Genomic DNA, 19,905 nt, shown 5'->3' with positions numbered 1-19,905 from the left:
CCATTTTCTTAAACTTAGGCTGGGGGAAAATTTTTGTTTTCAAACTTTAGGGGGGCAAAAGGAGATAAAATTCTCAGGCGTTAGGGTTCTGTTAAATTTAACTGGCCATGGGTGGGTGTTTGGTATTTCCATAGTTAAAGGGGGGAAACTTGTCATTACAGCATACCTTGGGTGGGAAATAGTCGTTTGGCCCAATAATTATAATAATATCCCAACTAAACCCCTCGTGTCTGCGGTAGTTGCATCTGGCAGTCCTTTCTTTTGCTCAACACAAACATGGTGCTTTACAAATTACAACCACCAGATAATTTTCTTTACCCCCCTGATGTTAGTCCCAATTAACTGGAAAATAATAATGTTTCAAAATTGGGATTTGTATTTGGAAGACTAGGGCGGAGAATTATTAATCTCACAACCACCACCCACTATATTTGTTCAACATAAATGCCTTCTCAATTAATAGAAGAGGCATCCCATTGTTGGTTATAACAGAATTTATTCAGTGCAGGCCTCATTTACACATCCACCCGTAATTTGGTCCCACATATATCGTGCCAACCATGCCATTAGTGGGAGGCCAAAGGTCTATTTCCCACTAAATGATTAATGAAAATGAAAAGACAAATTTCATACCATGATGGATAAAAATACTTATTCATAAGTTAATTTCTATTAAAAATTTTTATTAGAGTTAAAAATAAAATTATTATTTTAATAATAATATTTAAAAATATATAATTAATTATCTTTTCTCTTATAGGTTTTAAAAATTAACAATTTTATCACTATCTTAAATTTTCAAATTTTAAAAAATAATATTTTTTCTCTCAAATTTAAGGTTTTTTTCTTCTCTCTCTGACCACCAACGACAATGCTATCAACCCTAAGTTATGAACGAAACTTTAACCACCATCTCTGACGTGATTTTTCATCAACAAAGATGCGCATTGGTTGATTCCAGATAAATAAACAAAAACATATTGATTTATTTGAATCAACAATGAGGAGCATCTTCATCGATGCCAAATCCTGTTGGAGATGGTGATCGGGGTTTCATCTACAACTTAGGATTGAAAACGTTGTCGTCAGTGATAGGAGAGAGGAAGAAAAAAAATCTTAAGTTTTTAAGACCTAAAGGAAAAAATATAATGCATTATATATATTTTTAATAATATTATTAAAATAATAACTTTATTTTTAACCCTAGCAAAAAATTTCAACAAAAAATTATCCTATAAATAAATATTTAAGTTTTTCATCTAGCATGAATATATTTACTTTTTCATTCAAACTTAGGAGAGAAATAGTCCTTAGGCCGTAGCATGACCATTCAATTTTGACTCATTAATCAAATATTGAACTCTCGTCTCACATTTAACTACCAGAGTACACAATGTTGAGATGCCAATATGCATCACTATTATGGCGGTATTAGAAGAAATGTCTTGCCATAACTCATCACCTGTCTCGCCTATGCTATGAATATGATAAGAACAACACAACAAAACTAATTTCGCTCTCACACATCCCTACTTTCTTTTATCTATCAACATTGGACTTTCACTAATTAATATAGAATTTCTTCCAAATTTGTGAGAAGACGAGAACTTAAAGCCTGAAAATCAAATAAAACCTGTTATCGGTCTTTCTCGGTAGCAAAGTAACCTGATACAAAAAAAGAGTGAGAATTACATATCCATTATCAATAACCACCATAGTCTAGTAGAGTCGTGTAGTTGGGGAGAGTTGGCAATCATCCAATCATGTTGGAACCTTTGCTCCCTGTCGGAAAAGAAAATTACAGTCAGATGACATTCTTACTAATATCAATTTAAATCCAGCAAAGAATAATTCCTACCATACCCAGCCTCCTGTGAAAAACCAGCTCCACTTCTTTTCGGAGGGCTTCCAAATCCATAGCATAATCCCTCTGATATTCCTCTTGCATTAAATCCTGCAGCTGCTGCCTTAACCTCTCCAAGGCAGTATCCAAACCACAAAAGTCCCTTAAAACCAGGGCTTCTGTTGTTCTGAGTTGCAGTAGATTTCTAATTGCGACAAGGGCCTGTAATATAATTGCATTGGCACAGTAATAAAATTAGAACAACTACAAGCCATAAAAAAAAAGTCATTATATTAACTCATCTAACATTTGCTCGGTAAAGTTTTTGCAAAGATCATGCATACTTAAATGTCAGTTATATAAATCTGGTTCTTAACAAAAATATTCACTTCCAAGTTAATTATAATTTCAGCAACCAAAGCAGCAGTGTCAACAAAGCATGGACATACATAAAACACTAAACCAGACAAAAGAAGTTCAAGAGACACCTTCTCTTGTAGATCAAGATCAGCTGAAGCTGTTAGATCAACCACAGACTTCAGGAACAAGCGATTGCTGAAAAAAGGCAGCTCAACTTTATGTATATTTTCTAATTGACACTCGGCAAGGTCAGCAACAAGAAACACAGCTTTTCTGCGAAGTCTGATATCAATACTTGAGTTGCTCAGTATGTCCTGAAAAATATTGATCATCAATTGGAAAGTTAGGCACATAAATTACTTTATATACACACAGTTTCTTCATTCTCACTCCCTTGTCACCTGAAGCATCAAATCTCCTGCTTCAGCATAGAACAGTTCCTGACCAGCTACATTATTTCGAATCAAGGCTGAAACTGCATATAGTGCTTTTACAGCTTCTTCTACAAAACTAGATTTTACCATCTTCATTAGCTTCGAAAGTGCTCCAAGATCAAGGACCTAAGACACTTAAAATTACTATTAATCAGTTTTTATTTCACATATCTCATTCAAAACAAAAAAATCGTCAAACACATTTATGATCATATTCAGCATTGCAATTATAATTAAGCATCAAAGGTTATACTTGTTAAAAATAAAAGAAAAAACAAACTACCTGCTTTTGAACAAAAGGGTTATTTTGACTGGCTTTCCCAAGAATCCATGCAGAAATTTTCCTTATATCCATGTTCGGGTGATTAAGCTCTCGTATAAGCACAGCAAAGCCCCCTAGTTTGCTCAGATCTAAGAAACACAAAATTAGTTATAAGAACCAATAATTTGTGTAAAAAGATAAAAATAACATGAGGACCCCACAATATTTGGGAGACCCTAGAACTCAAACAGATCTGTTACATAAAGAACTTCAGTGTAACAAAACTGTGATAGCATTTATCAGCAGCTGCTGAGAAGATATGCATACTAACTTCCCATCTTTCTAACAAAATAAGAAAAATGCCATTCAAAGGCATTGGGGTTACACTCTCTAGTACATTACTTAGGTGCATTCTTCTAATTGAAGAAATAAATTTTTCGTGCAAAGACCCATCAATCACTGTGCATTGAGTTATTAGAATATGGCTAAAATTTGAGCATCTTAGAGTGAGTAATGTCAGCACAAGAAAAATTATTGGAACATTATTCATTCAAGTTTTTAGCTTTCATGGAAAAACATGTGTTTTTGAAGAAATGAAGTAGCCTAAGGAGTACTTTTGTAAATCAAATAGTAAAGCAATGGTTAAAAATTAGCTAGAGCAAGTGAGAATACCTTCGTGAATGATTTCAACCGTTTAAAATTGCTACCTCAGGTTCTAACATCAATTGCAGGAGTCTAATGCTCATCTCAGAAAATTGCAAGACAACTGGAATAGGCCATGCAGATTGATAGGTGGGACAAAAAAAAAACCTTTAGGTACTCGAGTTATCAAGGGAATCACTAATGTGTAAACCTAATGCCCATTTGGAGTGTGTTTGTGCATTTTTTTAAGTGTTTGAATAATAAATTTATTACAAGTGCTGATCTCCAATTTGTGCAGTGTTGACGCTTGAAGGATATGATATGGTGGTGCCTTTAATTTATCACAGTACTAAAGTGTCAAGTAATGAACCCATAATATAATTGTAACATATGTATCTCTTATAGTAATATCCTACTCTTCTCATTCATCTACAAAATAAAACTAAAAATTTTCAATTTTAGAAAAAATTACTATAGTAAATGTTATAGATCTACCATAAATTTCTAATTCTATCCCCAAAAATTCATTACCCACCTTTTTTTGCATTTGTCAAATTGAATAGCTTCAATGTTTAAGAGATCATAATTTTTCCAGAGGAGACAAATACTCACACTTAAATCATTCATTAGTAGAAACTTTCTCAGCTGAGTTAAAGATATCATTGAATGTGACAAATGACAATATAGCTTTGCCATCATACTAATGTACATCTAATTTCAATTGAAAGGTTGATTCAAGTCCGCAAAAAGTATATCATCATTCTCATTCATATTTATGCTTACAAATGTGGGTGAAGCAAATAGAAGAAACGAAAGAATAAATGAAATGTCATTTCTAGAAGCAGTTGCCTCACTTATGAAAATCTTTATTCCTTCAACTGTTTATGATAAGAAATATGAATAAAGTGGATAATGTATTTTAGGGAATGCAAATAAAAGGCAATGGCACTATCACATTATTAATTATTTTTTACCACATTGAAAACTCTCCAATTTAAATTGTATGAATGAGAAAACTCATTAATTTAACTAGGATAAATAGGAAGAGTGCAATATGATTAAGAGAAAAAGTACTGGAAGTATGTTAAGTCTTCATTCCTAACAATTGGAAATTGTGATAAATTAAAGGCATTGTTAGGCCATATTCACTGCAGCTGCAAAGTTAGATATCAGTGACTACTCTATTCTATGAGAACACTACAGAAATGAGGCGAGTACTGGCACAAGTTCATTTTGTGCCTCCCTTTCTAATACTAAGGAATTTAGCTTCAGAGCGCACACAAACAGAATGCAAAGTAGTATTTACGCCCTAGGCCTAGTAATGAAGGATTGTTTTAATGACTTGTGTTAAAGGGGTTTAATTGGCCACAGTGATATTTTCTATTTGTCTTGCTATTTCTTCATATGGAGGCACTATAACCCGCGTTAAGCATCAAAGACAGAAATTTTTAGAAGAGATCTTCTCACTTCCTTTTGACTAAGTTCAAAATTTGACACCAATTTATGTTGATAAAAGAAAATAACCCAATACCTTCCCCATAAACTCATAGTTTTCCATAAACATCCACCATTACCAACAACATTAAATCTAACAAAGAATAATATATATTCAAAGTTAATTGTTCATTGGAGAGTATATGTGCAGTAAGATAAAATAGGAGAATCGCACACACCATTTGCGTTATCAATGGGCTCAACAAGTATCAAAAGCTCCTCCAATGCACGATGGTGATCTTCCAAAGATAGAGAAGAATTATTCAAATCATCTATTGCAATTTGCATTAACTGTGCATCCGATGGTATCTTCAACTTCTCCATAAGTTCCTGTGTCAACAGTAAAACAAACAAACAAAACCTGAAAAATGTTCTAAAAACAGCGAAGAAAGGCATACCAAACATGGAAAATCCACTTGGCATAGTTAAAATAATCGGTGACAAACATAAATCAATAGTGTTTCAGCAAAAACTAATTCTCCCTAATGTAGGCCAAATTGAATTAAGTTTGAAGTGAAGATGGGTGACCTTTAATTCCATTTGACGCTTCTTGAGCTCAGAAGGAGATAAACGCTGGACATCTTGAGCGGTTTCCTTCAACTTGGCTGGATCAGAATGACCTAAGAATAATTTGCATTAGAATTTTAATCAGAATTATACTACTGGAATTAAGAAAAAAAAAAACAACAATTCGTTAAGGAGCCGTACCTATGGCCCACTGCAACATTCCATCAAGTGAAGAAAAGCCGCCGTCAAGCTGATCATGGTCGCTGACGACAGAAGTCGCCGAAGAATCGTCGTTAGGTTCAGTTTTACGCAACAGATCCTCCTCTTCTTTGGCAGTAGACCAAAATAGACTTGCGGAGGATGAATTATTTTCAAGCTCCGCCGTCACCGTCGCCGCCACCGTTAGCAACAATAGTGTCCATAAAGTAAGAGAGTAAGATGTAGCTCCAGTCCGTCGTCTCATGGAAGAAATCCAGAAGCTGTCGCCGCCGCAGCACTCTTGCTTTCGGGAATTTTTATAAACCGGCAGTTAGATTATTAGTTTACACGTCACCACCTCCAAACGGATGCGTTGGAAATGAATGAATATAGAGATTAATGGCCAAAGTATTTCCCACCCAAGTTTTAGCCTAATTTCTATGATATTTTAAAAACCTAACTATTTATCTATGAGTTAATTTATATTAAAATTTTTAATTATAGGAATTGATGAAATCATTATTTTATCACTAAACTCTAAACTCTAAAAATTAATAGTATTTCCCCCTAATTTTTAAAAATTAATACTTCACTTCATTCTTAATGTTTGAAAAGTTAACATTTTACCTCTTAAGGTTTGATTTCGTTCTTTGACTACTGCAATTTCGGCCAACAACGAACACTTTCTATTGATTTTGTAGATCCAACTATTAAAGATGATGAAGAACGACCATCCACCACTATAAAGGACAACGTTTGTCTTCCAAAGATGACTCTTTATTTTGATAATGAAATGTCACCTCTCTTCTGGATGACGAAGGAAGCCACTAGAGAGAGAGAGCAATGCTGTCGGGAGAGAAACACCAGAGAGGGAGGTTGCCATTTGCCAAATGCTTGGTTGGGTTTGTTTTTTAACCCTTAGGGGGGAAAGTGAATTTTTTTAAATTTATTCTTGAAAAAAATTGTTAGTTTTTCAAACAAGGAGGGTAAATGATATAATTTTTTTAGGGTTTAGAGGAAAATGATAATTTTACCTTGTCTATAAAATACAATACCACAAAAATAATTTAGAGGATAAGAGAGGACATTTCATAGGAAAGAAAATATGAGTTCAAATTTTCTCTAATAACATATCAAAATCAAACATTTAACTTACCTCATTCAGTGATTATAGAATTTATTATTAGATCTAAGATTTATCATACCCAATATAATTGATTTGTCTTTAAAAAAGATAGTCTGACTTAAGTTGATTTCTCATTTAAAAAAAAAAAACTTAAAACCAATACAATGTATACGTTATCCCACGATTGGACCCTTTTGCCACAAGGCTATCAGCACTGCCTTTGTTCCATCACCTTAGCCTATTGGATTTCATATTTTAATTTCTTTCCTTTTCATTAAATTGCCGGGATTGACTTGTTTTTGAATAAGTTTAGTGGTCAAATACAAAAACTTCTATTTACAAATTGGGCAAAAAGCTATTTCTTATCCAAGTTTTAGCTCAATTTCAAAAACACCTATAACAGATGAAAAACTCAAACACCTATTCATTTCTAAACTATCATTAAATTTTTTGTTAAATATAAAGGTAAAACCGTTATTTAATAATAATATTAAAAAACATATAATTTTATTTTATTTTTCCTCTCAGGTTTTAAAAATTAACATTTGATCCTTATATTTGAACTTTGAAAAGTGACTTCCCTCCCTCAAATCCCTAATTTTTTCTTCATTTTTTCCTCCTGTCATTAACAACCGATGTGGCTAGTTGTTGGACGACACTTATCGTCTAGTAAGAACAACGCTTGTTGTCCAGTTTGGATGACAAAGCGTTGTTTAGGTCTAGACAATGCTCGTTGTCTAGTTTTAGATGACGATTGTCATCCTTGGACGACGGTCATTCTCTGCATGCTTTGGATATATAAGAAATTACATACAAGATCAAATTTACATATGCAATTAAAGTTCTGCGATTCTAGACTGTTATTGTGCAAATTAAACTTAATGCGAAGTATTAATTTGTATCCAGTTTACCCTTTTTGCACAGTTGTTTTCTATGTATTTTTCTTTCCCTAAGAATGTCAAGAAGAGGAGAGCAGAGCAGTTCTTGTTTTGGTTCTGCATTTGTTTTGCATGAACTAAGGTGTTGCAAGATAGTTTTGAGACTTTCAAATAAAGTTCCAACTACACTCATGGGTGGAACAAGTCTAATAGAACGTATATGATTTCACCAACTCATCAGTTATCGACAATATCACTGCTATACAATCCAATACATCAAGCTTTCTTTGTGCTTCAATTGCTTAAGAAACAAGTTCCAAAACCGTTGTATTTAAAATATATTAACATGGCATGATTCATGTTACGGGGAAAAAAAAAAAATTTAGCAGTTTGAGGTTAATCCTCCAGATGCAATAGTTTGAGATATGGAAGACCAGCATACTAGCACAAAGTAATGGCAATTTTGAAGAAGATAAATTGGCTTTTTCAAATTTAAAAGGTGGTAAACTGACTTTTTCAAACTTAAAGGATAACAAATTTTATTTTATCAACTCTTGGTGCGTGCGAATTTATTTGGCCTTTTAATTGTTATAAAACTAATTTGGAAAAAAAAAAAAAAGACCCTCTCTTCTACACGTGAGAAAGGGGCTCAAGTTCTCATTATTTTTAGCGGTTTCGATAGTAGAAACGCCCTAGAGTTCAAACGGCTAAAAGCAGCGTCGTAGCCAAATCGCCGTCGCTGCACTCGGTGAGAGTGTGTACTAGTTGCTTCCCTTAGAGATGGTGAGACTCACTGCCGATTTGATTTGGAAGAGCCCTCACTTCTTCAATGCCATTAAGGAGCGCGAATTGGATCTTCGAGGTTTCTTTTTTTCTCTTTCTTTATATTCGTAATATTAACATCGTTTTTACCTAAAATTTTATACATATTTGCAGGTAACAAAATTGCTGTAATTGAAAACTTGGGAGCTACCGAGGTCAGTTATATATTCATATATGGTGGTTGTTTCGATTGAAAGCGTTTTGTGTCTCGTTTCTTACTTTGAGGTGTTTGCAGGATCAATTTGATACTATTGATTTGTCTGACAATGAGATTGTGAAGCTCGAGAACATGCCTCTTCTTAATCGTTTGGGTACTTTGATTATTAACAACAATAGAATTACTCGAATCAATCCCAACATTGGAGGTCAGTTTTTTTAAAAAAAAAAAAACAAGCGCAATGTAACGTGTTTTTACCTTTTTTAGGTGTTTAACATTGCTTTCTGCTGCAGAGTTCTCGCCAAAGTTGCACACTTTAGTTCTCACAAACAACAGGCTTGTCAACTTGGTGGAGATTGATCCTCTCGCCTCGCTTCCCAAGTTGCAGTTCTTAAGTTTGTTGGATAATAATATCACCAAGAAGCCTAATTATAGGCTTTATGTCATTCACAAACTGAAATCTCTTCGGGTTCTTGATTTTAAGAAGGTAAAAAATAAGGTGAGTCTCTTTCATTATCCAGATTATAGACACAAATGTATATATCTTTTTTATGAAATGTTTCACAGTTTTAGAAATTTTTGGAAAGTCCAATTCCTACTGAAACTGAAACATGTTTTAGTCATTCAGCTGAAGTTTGAATCTCTGCATGTTTTGAAAGCTAGATTTTTCTTTTTCATGTATGGTTGGGTATCCTTGAGATGGCACTTATGGTATGGCTTTGTTGATTAACGAGTATGGTTGAACAAAAATTTTATCTCATGCAATGTTAAGTGTTGGGACTTCAAAACAGTATAATGCAGATTTCAGATGATTTCTGAAAAAGAGAAAAGATGTCTGTGCAGAACAAAAGTGAGTACATATATAGCCATGATTATGTGACATATTGATATAGCAGGTAGATAGATTATATAATGACATTCTAGCCGACATCTGTGCCTCCACGTTTCTCTAGACTTTGAAATTCTGTTATATATGTTATTTTTATATTGTATTACAGGTTACTCCTTGTATGCTTGTTATGTTACATTCATGGTGTTTGTTTAAGTTATACCTAGCTTCATGAGGAAGATGACTTATGACTGAGTTTCAAAAAGATGCCATCGTATAGTGGCTTTGGTATTATAAGTAGTAATGGTGAAATTTTCAAAAATTTTGGAGCATAACATTTTTGTTTGGATAGTCTAAAATCGTTGCATGGTTATTTATGAATTTTTTATTGATAATCATATCTTCGGATTATAGGAGAGGCTGGAAGCAGCAAGTCTATTTGCCTCTAAAGAAGTTGAAGAGGAAGCTAAAAAGGAATCTGCAAAGATGTCTGCACCAATTGAAGCTCCAAATGTTTCCGAAGTTCCTCCAGAGGATCAACAAACTCCAAAAGTGGTTGCCCCCACGCCTGAGCAAATTATTGCTATCAAGGTATATTGTTCATTGCATCACAATACATAGTCATACAAGAAGCTCTAGTTGCTTTTTCTGGAGATTATAGTGTAGCAGAAGGTTGAAAATCATATGATTTAAACATCTTGACACTGGACAGCTAAATATGATAAGTAGTTTGATTATCCATGCAACAAAAAAAGTAGTTATTGGTTATATCATTACTTGTTAATATAGGTTCACACTGTGAGAGTAAATGTAAATGTTGCATAGTTTGACTGCCTATTGGAAAATTATTTGAAATATTGAAATTTTTAGGTCGTCTTGTTGTCATGTTGTATTTGCTTCTCTCATAGTGGTAATGCCTTAAAATGACTTCTGCATGTTCTGTCACAGCATGCTCAAACTTATATCCTGGTGATATTCTATCTCATCATTGTTTCATTTGTATGCAGGCTGCCATTGTGAATTCCCAGACACTTGAAGAGGTGGCACGACTTGAACAGGTAATTGCTTAATGGAAAGATTTTTTTTTTACTATGTATTGTTGTCTTCTATTGTATGTGCTTGATATCAACAGTATCCTTCCACATGGAAAATGCATGGCAGGCTTTGAAGTCAGGTCAGCTTCCTGCAGATTTTCAAATTCCAGATGATACTGACACCAAGAATGGAAAAGATAAAGATGAGAAAGAGGTCTCAGACAGTGAAGCTGAAGTTGAGCCCAGAAATACAGAAGAACAGGGAAATGATGAACCTGCTCCCATGGAACAGGTAGTTCTTGCCTCTTTTTGCATTTGAACCAAGTTCTTCAATTTTTTATTTTATTCCTTTTTATGCTCTGTTGCTTTTCTTTCTTCTCTTTGCTTGTTGATCATGAGGATTATACAGTCCATGCATTCAGTTGGTAAATCTGTGATTTAAGTATATGACTGGTTTTTGGTTAGTGAGCTTTATTTTAGTTTAGTAAGATAAACTTATTTTTTTAGTAGATTGAGTTGCCTGAGCAGACTGAGAGATGTGATTTTATGGGAGGTTGCATGTGGAGATAGAGAAAAATATTTGGCGTCTGTCTTCCAATGCTTAGATGTGCATGCACATTAGAATTTGTTTGAGTTTGATAGTTTAGTAAACATGTAATCCAATGCCTTTTGTGGTCTTTGTGTATTCTAATCTTCCATTTTGATATGTTACTGGATGCCTATGTTTTTCACTTGTTTCGCATTTGTTGGTTTGTTTTTCATTTGCTCCATGAGCGGGCAATATATTATTTGGTGACCGTCCGAGTTTCTGATACTAATGCCATGTTTTTTCTGTTTTGCCAGGAATAGAAAGGCTAGTCCAGTCTATGTGAAGTCTATACTCTTTAAGCTTGACGGGTTGTATCATCAAGAGAACATTTGAGTTAGTTTTAGAATTTCATCTACTTTATCAGGGGCTGCCAGATATGGAAAACTATTTCTGTGGTTCTTCTGACACCCCTCCCTTATGTTACCCTTTTCCCTTGTTGTGACCAGAAAAGCTAATAGAGGTAATTTGTTTCTTCAGCTAAAATGTAGACATGGGCATGTATAACTTTATGTGTTTGGAAGTATACAAGTTTTACCATGTTCTACCAGAACTTGGAAAATATTGTTAGCATTATTTTGCCCTGAATTGTGGATTTCCGGTTTAAAATGAAGCTTTGTTAGCTTATCAGCACAATAGTATAGATTTGCTGGAGGCCTGAGATTAAATCTTGTTGGGGGATTCAATATTTTATTATAATATTGATGATATCGATTCAAGTGATGCTGGATGTTTAAGCAAATTAGCTCGTTCGATGGCGTATGCTGGTGTTTCAATTCAACCGCCGTTTAGCGCGTTCTGATTTTTTTATTTTTTAGGGTTCAAGATGGTAGTATTCTCATATTGACTTACGTTGAATCAATGATTTACAGGAAAACCAATAAAGACATCATCCATAGGGTGATACGAATTGAACTGAATCTAAATACCCCTTGATTTAAGTTAGGTATTAATAAATCTAAATACCCCTTGATTTAAGTTAGGTATTAATAAATCTAAATACCCCTTGATTTAAGTTAGGTATTAATAAATCTAAATACCCCTTGATTTAAGTTAGGTATTAATATAAAATGCCCTGAGTTAAAATTAAATTCGATTCGAATAAAAAAAGGTTTTGTTTGATTCGATTTTGTAATTTGAATTAATTGCTCAAATTAATTGTTTAGTTTGGTTCAAACTCATAGTTCAAATTTACGATTTGGATTTGTGATTCGAATTCATAATTTATTAACAAAATGACATTATTTGACTCAAATAATATTTAGAATTACTTATTCGAATCAAGAATTTAAGTCAAATTGAATCATAAATTCAAATTATGAATTCAGACTTATTCGAGCTATGAATTTGAGTCAAATCAAATTATAAATTTAAACTATAAATTTGAATCAAATTAAATCAAAAATCATTTAACACAAGTTTAACTCGATTTAAAAAAATGTTAAATCTTATAGTTTAAATTCAGTTTGGCTTGCATCATCCATGGTTGACTTCAGAGCTCATTAAATATGGCTGCCTGCAGATTAAAGTTGCCTCCTTCAGAAGGCTTCAATAGACAGTAGTTACAACCGCAGATTCGAGTTTTAGACGGTCTGAGTGGAAAAACCTCTTGACAACATACTTGGGTAGCTAAAATGCCAACAAAAACCCAACCGGGAGGAGAAATAAAAACAATTTCTTTTATTAAATATTCTAGAACAAAGAATCATCGAGTTAGAACTTCCAAATCAATAAAAGGTCAAATTTTATTCCAGCCAACTTGTGTGAAATTAGGAATTTGCACCAACTTAGTTTTCATTTACACCATCAGCTCAGCTCATCCTACAGCTTCCATTTCACAAAATCAATTCCACTGAATTTTGCCAAACCCCATAAGTGTTCTTTCTAAGTACCTACAGTTCCTGGATCCCATTTGCATTTTCAAATATTATGAAATATTCTTGCAGCTTGAGGAGCTTCCCTACACAATATCTTTTATCTAGAGATAACCAAAAAAAAAAAAAAATTAAAAGAGAATTTTAGGGAATGGAAAATCATTGTCCCATAACAGGGGACGGCCAGAAACTAAGATTGATATCCTTTGCAAGCATGGGCACAATGATTGATATCTCCTCCCCCGGTTCTCCCAGATGAAAAGATATACACAAAAGGGGGAACTCATCAACCTCTCCTTCTACTGCCCACACCATATATCCTGATCTTAAGATCAGACGTAGGGCCGCCCATATGAACTCGTTAAAATAAGTTAATTGATATCAACCAACATATACGACATTGAATTGAGGAAATGAAATATTAATCTGACGGATTGTAAATAATAATTTCATGGTCATTGTAATGGAACTCCCTCAGAAGAATTAGTTTTCAGCATATACATTCAGACAAGGCTGAAACTTTTAATATATGGAGTTCGATCATTGGGAGGCTAAATCATTCAAAAAATTAAAAAACAAAAACAAAAACAAATTGATGTGATGGTGAAATACCCACATCAATGAAATAGATCTAAAAACCAATTAATTCAGAAATTTACGAAAATTAATTCAAAAGCTGAATCTGAAGCTTCTCTACAAGAACAAAGAAAAAATAAAAACGTAAGAAGAAAAACCTTTGGATTAGATATATAAACGTGTGTTAGGGTATGCAAACTGGGAAAGACAGTCCCTCCCTTCAGAGATTCGTTGAGAAAAGAGAACTTAGCTTTGTTTTTATAGCAAATTTTACGCATAAAACCCTAACCCTAACCCTAGCCCTAACTCTAACGCTTCTTATCGACCCTCAATAAACTAACCATGGTTTACTAGTACAGTTTGTTAAGGTAGTACCCCAAACTTTGATGAAATAACATATCTCACCTTTAATTTTGAAAAAACATTTACCCACTAATAATCTACTTCATTATTTTCATTATAACTTAATTTATTTTTTAAACAATACTATATATATTTATTTTAAATATATAAAAAAAAAATATTTTCATATTTCATCACGTAACTGAATAATTTTTTATCTTTAAATCAAAATCAATTAATAACATGATACCACATATCAAATATATGTATATTTATTTACTCAAAATAAAAATATATAATTTTATTATTATCTTTTTGGAAAAATCATGATAGTCTTAACCCTTAATTCAAAAATTAATTTTTATTAAAATTATAAAAATTACCTTACCATTAAAATTATCGATAAAAAAATGTGTGTAAATGATTCTATATTATTATAAAACTGAATAATTTTAAATTATAAATAAAATAACATTTAATTACATAATAACATATCATTATTTATACATATAATTCTACTATAATTCTACTATGAATGATTTTAAATTATAAATGAGATGGGTAAAAGTTAACCCATCAAAACAGATGACCTAATTTTGATGCATAAATGAGGAACAATCAGCAGAAACATCCCCTACCATAATGAGAACTTCTCTTCCTGCAATCAGAATGCTTCATCCAGAATAAAATAAACAAGCCAATATTTAAGCACCATTCAAACATGTAAACCTTAATACAGGATACTCGCACTCAAAACATACATAGTAATAACCATAATCATCATAATACCTAGAATGTTTATCCGAGACTTCAGGCTTTAACAAAAAATAACAAAACCATAGAGACAGTATTTCAGAGTAATAGCAATTCATCACAAACCATCCATGGCTTGCATATTAATGAAAGCCATATAATTTATTATAATAATATCATCTATTATATATCTGAAAGGGGTCTTTGTCCCAGAAATAACCAAGCCAGCAATCACACACGGCCCCCTCTGTCATTAGGCAGTAGCTCTTCTGACCTTTCGATTCCATTACTTATTTCCGTTCCTTCATATCGATCTCCTCCGTCACAAAGCCCGTGCAGCATAATAATATTAAGCTTCATTTGCTGAGACATCCTGCAATAGCCCCTGTTTTTTTTTTTTTTAAAAAAAATATCAGATGATTTATAGTAAAAGGAAAACTACTAGAAATGAACTCCAATTATAGACTAACATTGTGCAAAAACATCCATCAAGACAAACCTAAAACACAAGACAAAAAAAATTTTAGGATTAAAGAGAAGTTCAGGAATTTAAACCTCAATAGAACTTTGAAAAATTTTTGGAACACAGATACTGGGAAGCAGGCACAACGTGCCGCGCACTGGTGCAGGGTTTTCACCCCATCTCCCTGCACCAGCAGTGGAGTATGTTTGATTGATTGCTATTCAGATTCATCGTTAAATTCTCCCTCATCAGAAAACTCATCAAATGTCCTCATATCAAGCTGGTAGCGGAGGATTCCCCCAATACCACCAAAGCCTCTGCAGAACTGGGATCCCTCTTGCGACTTGTTGGTAACAAACTCAAGTGTGCAACCAAAACGCTTGTATTCATTAGCAAACCATTCAAGAAGTGGCATCTTCTCCTGAACCTCCAATTCAGCATTGGTGCTTGAGTCGCGGAAGTTGTTCTGGTTTGCCTCTTGCTCCTTGTTCAAGTGTTTTATAATAATCTCATTGTTAGTGGTGTTTTTCAAGGTATACCTAGTAACATCCAGATTTTCCCAAACAATAAGTGTCTCAACAGCACCCATTTCCAAAGCTTTCAGTGTGTCATCAACACCAAAAACATACTTGCCAGTGTCCTGGCTTATTTCTTCAAAATATTTCCCGATCAGGCGCTTCTCTTGTATGAACTTTACATTTGACAGGATTTCAGCAGACAGCTCAATTGCCTGATTAAACCCATTCTCCCCCCCATAAGAAACATCCACTACATTCAGGATTTTTGCCTGAAGGCGGGGATCAAACATATCAGACTGACTAAGCTCAGTTTTAAAGTCAGCTGACCCAGCAAGTATCAGTCCTGACACATTGGGCTGGCTAGTAGAAGGATTGATATAGAACTGTGTGGCAAGTTCAGCAGTCTTCCGAACATAATTGTGGCGCTTTTCCATACGGAGACGAGCAAATCGAGTGCTGACTGCCCTCCTCTTCCATGCTTCTTTGGAAGGTCAACAGAAAACTTATGAAGGACCTCACGTGTGTTTCCACTTAGTGTACCAAAAAGGGTCCCATTACCATCCATAACAATAAAACCAAACTTATCATCAGATTCCAAAAGTTCATTCAGAGCTTCAGTGTGAAACTTGTTGTCACAAAGGTAAAGAGATGCATTAATGGGCCTGAAAGGCTCAAAGTCAATAGTGACCTTCTTTTCCTTGCCATCGTCAGTGACAATAGTTCCTGTGTAAAGCACAAGCCCATTTGGGGGAACCTTGTTGTAGAGCTTCAACCTTTGTTGAGCAGAGGTAATGGCACCCAGAACAGATTGACGATTAACCCTACTTTTGATGTTGGAAGCAGTTCCAAATTCATCCCCAAGCATCTTAGTGACTCGTGATATCTGATCACGAGGAGGCATAATAAGAGAAATCATGCTTGTTCCATTGCCTCTTGCAGCCTCAAGGGCTTTGATTAGCTTCTTAATCTTCCATATCTCAATGTTCTTATCAGTTTCATGACCGTCTGCCATTTCAAAAAATACAATAGCTGCCAAAAAAACAATTATAAATATTGAATCAAGAAACCAAACCATAACAACTGAGATTTACTTATTAAATAACAGTAACTTGCAAAAAGATGCTGCATCACTATCTTAATTAAAAAATAGCAAATTAAAAAAAAAAACACATTAACAGTCCTGTCTAAAAAGAAAACATACAGATGTCTAACAACATATCTTAAACTCGCAAAAGAAACACATTTCATATGCACACAATCATATTAAATTACTTAACAAAGGGCTTTTCAAGCCAAATATTCTTTTTACTCGAATAAATAAGAAAAAAATCCCATATTCTCAGAGTCAAAAAAATAGATCGAATTCAGAGCTATCACATTAAAATTCTCGAATTAAATAAAAAAAATATTAAAAAAGTCTTATTAGGAAATTATAAAGTTCAGATAACAATCAAATTTCTGAAAATCCAATCGCAGTAAATCGATATACAAAATCAGCCAAAAAATCAATAATCGGAGAAACTGATAAGGCTTTCAGATGAATTTGATGAATCTAGAAATAAATCGAATGAAAATAGAGACACGCTTGGGGATGAAGAGGAGAGATAGATACCTGAGAACTGTAGATCGAATTTGCGGAGAGATCGAAGGAGAAGAGATCAAAATTCGCTTAAAATTAAAATTTCCGAGGACGGTACTCTGAGAAGCTTTAAAAATATCTCAGAAACAAATAAAAGGTATTTATCTTCTCACTATTAACCGGGCATCCCACCCTAACCAGACGTTTTAACCATGGTTAGTTAAACCTTTATTTGAGTTTAGTAAACCGACTTGACTTAGCGTTTGTGCTTCGTTCTCTCGAGATAAAATCCTGATTGACCTTGGATTCTATGTATTTTCAGTCAAACCCTTTTATTTCAAAAACTAGAGAACACACCCAACATGTAAATGCTATTTTTAACCTTTTTTTTATTAACAACATTAGTTTTTTAATAATTATTGTATGGCTTAATAGTTTACAAATGAGTCCGTTTGGTTCGGTTTCTTCTAATAGATTTTATAAGAGTTTGGTAAGAATCAAATTCAGTTTTTCAAACCAAAGAACAAGCTTAGTTTAAATATTTCTAAAATGAGTTGAGTTCAAACAAATTCAAGTTTAAGTTCAAGTATAAAATTTAAATATTTTTTAATTCGAGCTTAAGTTTTAAGGATATTCGATTTATTAATTTCGTGAGTCTAAAATTCTTTTACATGAATCAATTAAAATAATATTGTTTTAATATTTTTTATTTGGTTATACTATCAAATAGAGCTCAAAGCTCAATTCGAGCTCGACTCCCTCAAACTCGAATTTAACTTTATTCAAATTAAGGTAAACTCAAACTTAATCGGGTTGAATTTGACTCAACTCAATTTCCAACTTTAATAAGAATATAACCCTTTTGAAAAAAAAACAAGGTGCATTTTTTAATTGGAGAAATATTAAAAAAAAAAATTTAATATTAGTTTAACAAAAGAGCTTTGACAGAATAACAGATCAGGTCAAATTTATAACTACAGAATATGAATATTTTCGATATTTCAATACTTCTAATAAGGTAAAACGGAAGTTCAATATTTGAGCTGCTTTCATAAGCCGTAAAATAATTTATTTAAAATCTTATACCCATTTTTGAAATGTGACAAAAAAATCTATAATTTTAAATAATTTTTTTTAATCTATAGATAAAGGAAAACTCAGCCAAACAATAAATATGAATTTCTATAACACTTAAATAAATATTTTAAAAATTTATAATTAAAATTATTATATGGAAATTATATTAAATGGCCAAAATTAAGGGGTTTAAGTGAAATTACCTAAAATAATTAAGTTTAAGCAAAAATGCCTCATTTTTGTGAAATAACCAAACTGCCCCATATATAAATAAAAAAATTTTCTTATTTTCCACGTTATTTTTCCACGGTTCTACTGTACAAATTCAAAGAAATCTTCCGCTCCCACAGGCAAAGAGATTTTCATCAATTTTCGTGTTTTTTGGCTACCGAAAATGACAAAAAAAAGTTGGTACATCTTCCATACTTTTGTTTGAATTAAGTTATTGTTCATATTATTGAGATTTTAAGAAGATTTTTCGGTTTGAAACTTTAGGGTTTCAATTTTGAACAATTTATAAAATGTTTTGATTCTTGGTTGTTTTCGTTAAATTTCTTAAGGGGTTTTATGTTATAACCTATGTAGATTTGATTTGTGTTGAAATTGGAGGCCAAAACGATGAATTTTTAGCTGAAAAATGGGTTAGAAGAGATCGACTGCTCAGTCTGTGGGAACAGTGGAATCCACAGACTGAATGAATTCTTCTACGGGCAGGAGAGATCGATCGTATTTAAATTTATCGAGAGTTTATTAGAATTTGATGTATTTAAATTTTATACTAACGATTTTTTATTTGTTTTATTAAGAGGATGGTGCACATAAGATCAGAATTGCACACCCAATTACAAAATCACATAATATAATAATTCTACTCTAATTTCAATTTAATTACAATAAATTATAAAATACTGTAATTTTTATATTAGAGATACAGGCAAACTTATTTGTGCCGTTTTAACTTGTTTATGCAGTTTTATTACTAAAAATTGGTGTAAAAATAGTTGATTATCAGTTTTTGAACAAAGTCTTCTTTCCCAATTCAGAATGCATTACAAAAAGGGTACCAAAAAATATTACGCACTTATGATAACTAGAGAAGAGGTCCCTGCCTTTATTTTATATTTTGCTTTATTAGTTATTAGAATCTCATATAAAAAGTTCAATAACTTTCATGGGTCTATAATTATAATTTAAATTAATAATTATAATATAAAATGTATCGATTCATTTCTCAACGATCACATTAAGTTTATCAAATAATTTTTTTAAAAAATTAGACATTCACTGATTTTATTAAACAAAAAAAAATTTAGGCCAACTCCACCCATCAACTTTCAAAAACCCAAACACCCACCCATGGTTTGGAAAACTAAAACCTACCCTCCAAAATTAAGTTAAGGTTAAGGGTAAAATCGTTATTTAATAATAATATTTAATATTTATATAATTTTACCCTCTTAATTTGAAAAACTAACAATTTCACCCAAAATTAAGTTTTAAAAAGTGATATTTTCCCCCCTACCTAGGGTTTCTAATTTCGTCGACGAATTT

At 32.8% G+C, this 19,905-nt stretch overlaps 2 protein-coding genes and 1 pseudogene across 5 annotated transcripts; 1 reads left to right on the top strand and 2 right to left on the bottom strand.

Moving 5' to 3' along the window:
• Positions 1–1,353: 1,353 nt before the first annotated feature.
• Positions 1,354–6,157, bottom strand: LOC123193750 (hsp70 nucleotide exchange factor FES1-like). 4 transcript variants are annotated; one of them, XR_006497131.1, is made up of 9 exons: positions 5,744–6,157; positions 5,564–5,655; positions 5,215–5,365; positions 2,921–3,048; positions 2,605–2,763; positions 2,332–2,517; positions 1,859–2,065; positions 1,693–1,782; positions 1,354–1,615 (listed from the first exon to the last, which is right to left on the bottom strand). XR_006497131.1 is itself a non-coding variant. In XM_044606837.1 (8 exons), the coding sequence occupies exons 1-8, from the start codon at positions 6,003–6,005 to the stop codon at positions 1,762–1,764; spliced, it is 1,206 nt and encodes a 401-aa protein (XP_044462772.1). In that variant the 5' UTR covers positions 6,006–6,157; the 3' UTR covers positions 1,354–1,761. The 4 variants fall into 4 exon arrangements, 2 of the variants coding, with proteins under 2 accessions (XP_044462772.1, XP_044462771.1); XR_006497130.1 differs by having other exon boundaries at positions 1,864–2,065; XM_044606837.1 differs by having other exon boundaries at positions 1,354–1,782.
• A 2,208-nt stretch (positions 6,158–8,365) lies between these two features.
• Positions 8,366–11,725, top strand: LOC123192216 (U2 small nuclear ribonucleoprotein A'-like). The gene is made up of 8 exons (XM_044604689.1): positions 8,366–8,606; positions 8,681–8,721; positions 8,802–8,931; positions 9,017–9,222; positions 9,967–10,143; positions 10,560–10,610; positions 10,714–10,878; positions 11,430–11,725. The coding sequence occupies exons 1-8, from the start codon at positions 8,525–8,527 to the stop codon at positions 11,433–11,435; spliced, it is 858 nt and encodes a 285-aa protein (XP_044460624.1). The 5' UTR covers positions 8,366–8,524; the 3' UTR covers positions 11,436–11,725.
• A 2,923-nt stretch (positions 11,726–14,648) lies between these two features.
• Positions 14,649–17,461, bottom strand: LOC123193320 (annotated as a pseudogene).
• Positions 17,462–19,905: the final 2,444 nt, after the last annotated feature.

The sequence above is a fragment of the Mangifera indica genome, chromosome 12 (assembly GCF_011075055.1).
Source record: "Mangifera indica cultivar Alphonso chromosome 12, CATAS_Mindica_2.1, whole genome shotgun sequence".
NCBI classification, from domain to species: domain Eukaryota; kingdom Viridiplantae; phylum Streptophyta; class Magnoliopsida; order Sapindales; family Anacardiaceae; genus Mangifera; species Mangifera indica.
This window is presented reverse-complemented; position numbering and strand designations above follow the sequence as displayed.

Coding starts and splice junctions, on each gene's coding strand:
- LOC123193750 (XM_044606836.1), bottom strand. CDS start 6,005: ATGAGACGACGGACTGGAGCTACATCTTACTCTCTTACTTTATGGACA. Junction 5,366..5,563: donor AGCGTCAAATGGAATTAAAG/GTCACCCATCTT, acceptor CTGTTGACACAG/GAACTTATGGAGAAGTTGAA. Junction 2,764..2,920: donor ACCCTTTTGTTCAAAAGCAG/GTAGTTTGTTTT, acceptor TAAGTGTCTTAG/GTCCTTGATCTTGGAGCACT.
- LOC123192216 (XM_044604689.1), top strand. CDS start 8,525: ATGGTGAGACTCACTGCCGATTTGATTTGGAAGAGCCCTCACTTCTTC. Junction 8,722..8,801: donor AAAACTTGGGAGCTACCGAG/GTCAGTTATATA, acceptor AGGTGTTTGCAG/GATCAATTTGATACTATTGA. Junction 9,223..9,966: donor TTAAGAAGGTAAAAAATAAG/GTGAGTCTCTTT, acceptor TTCGGATTATAG/GAGAGGCTGGAAGCAGCAAG.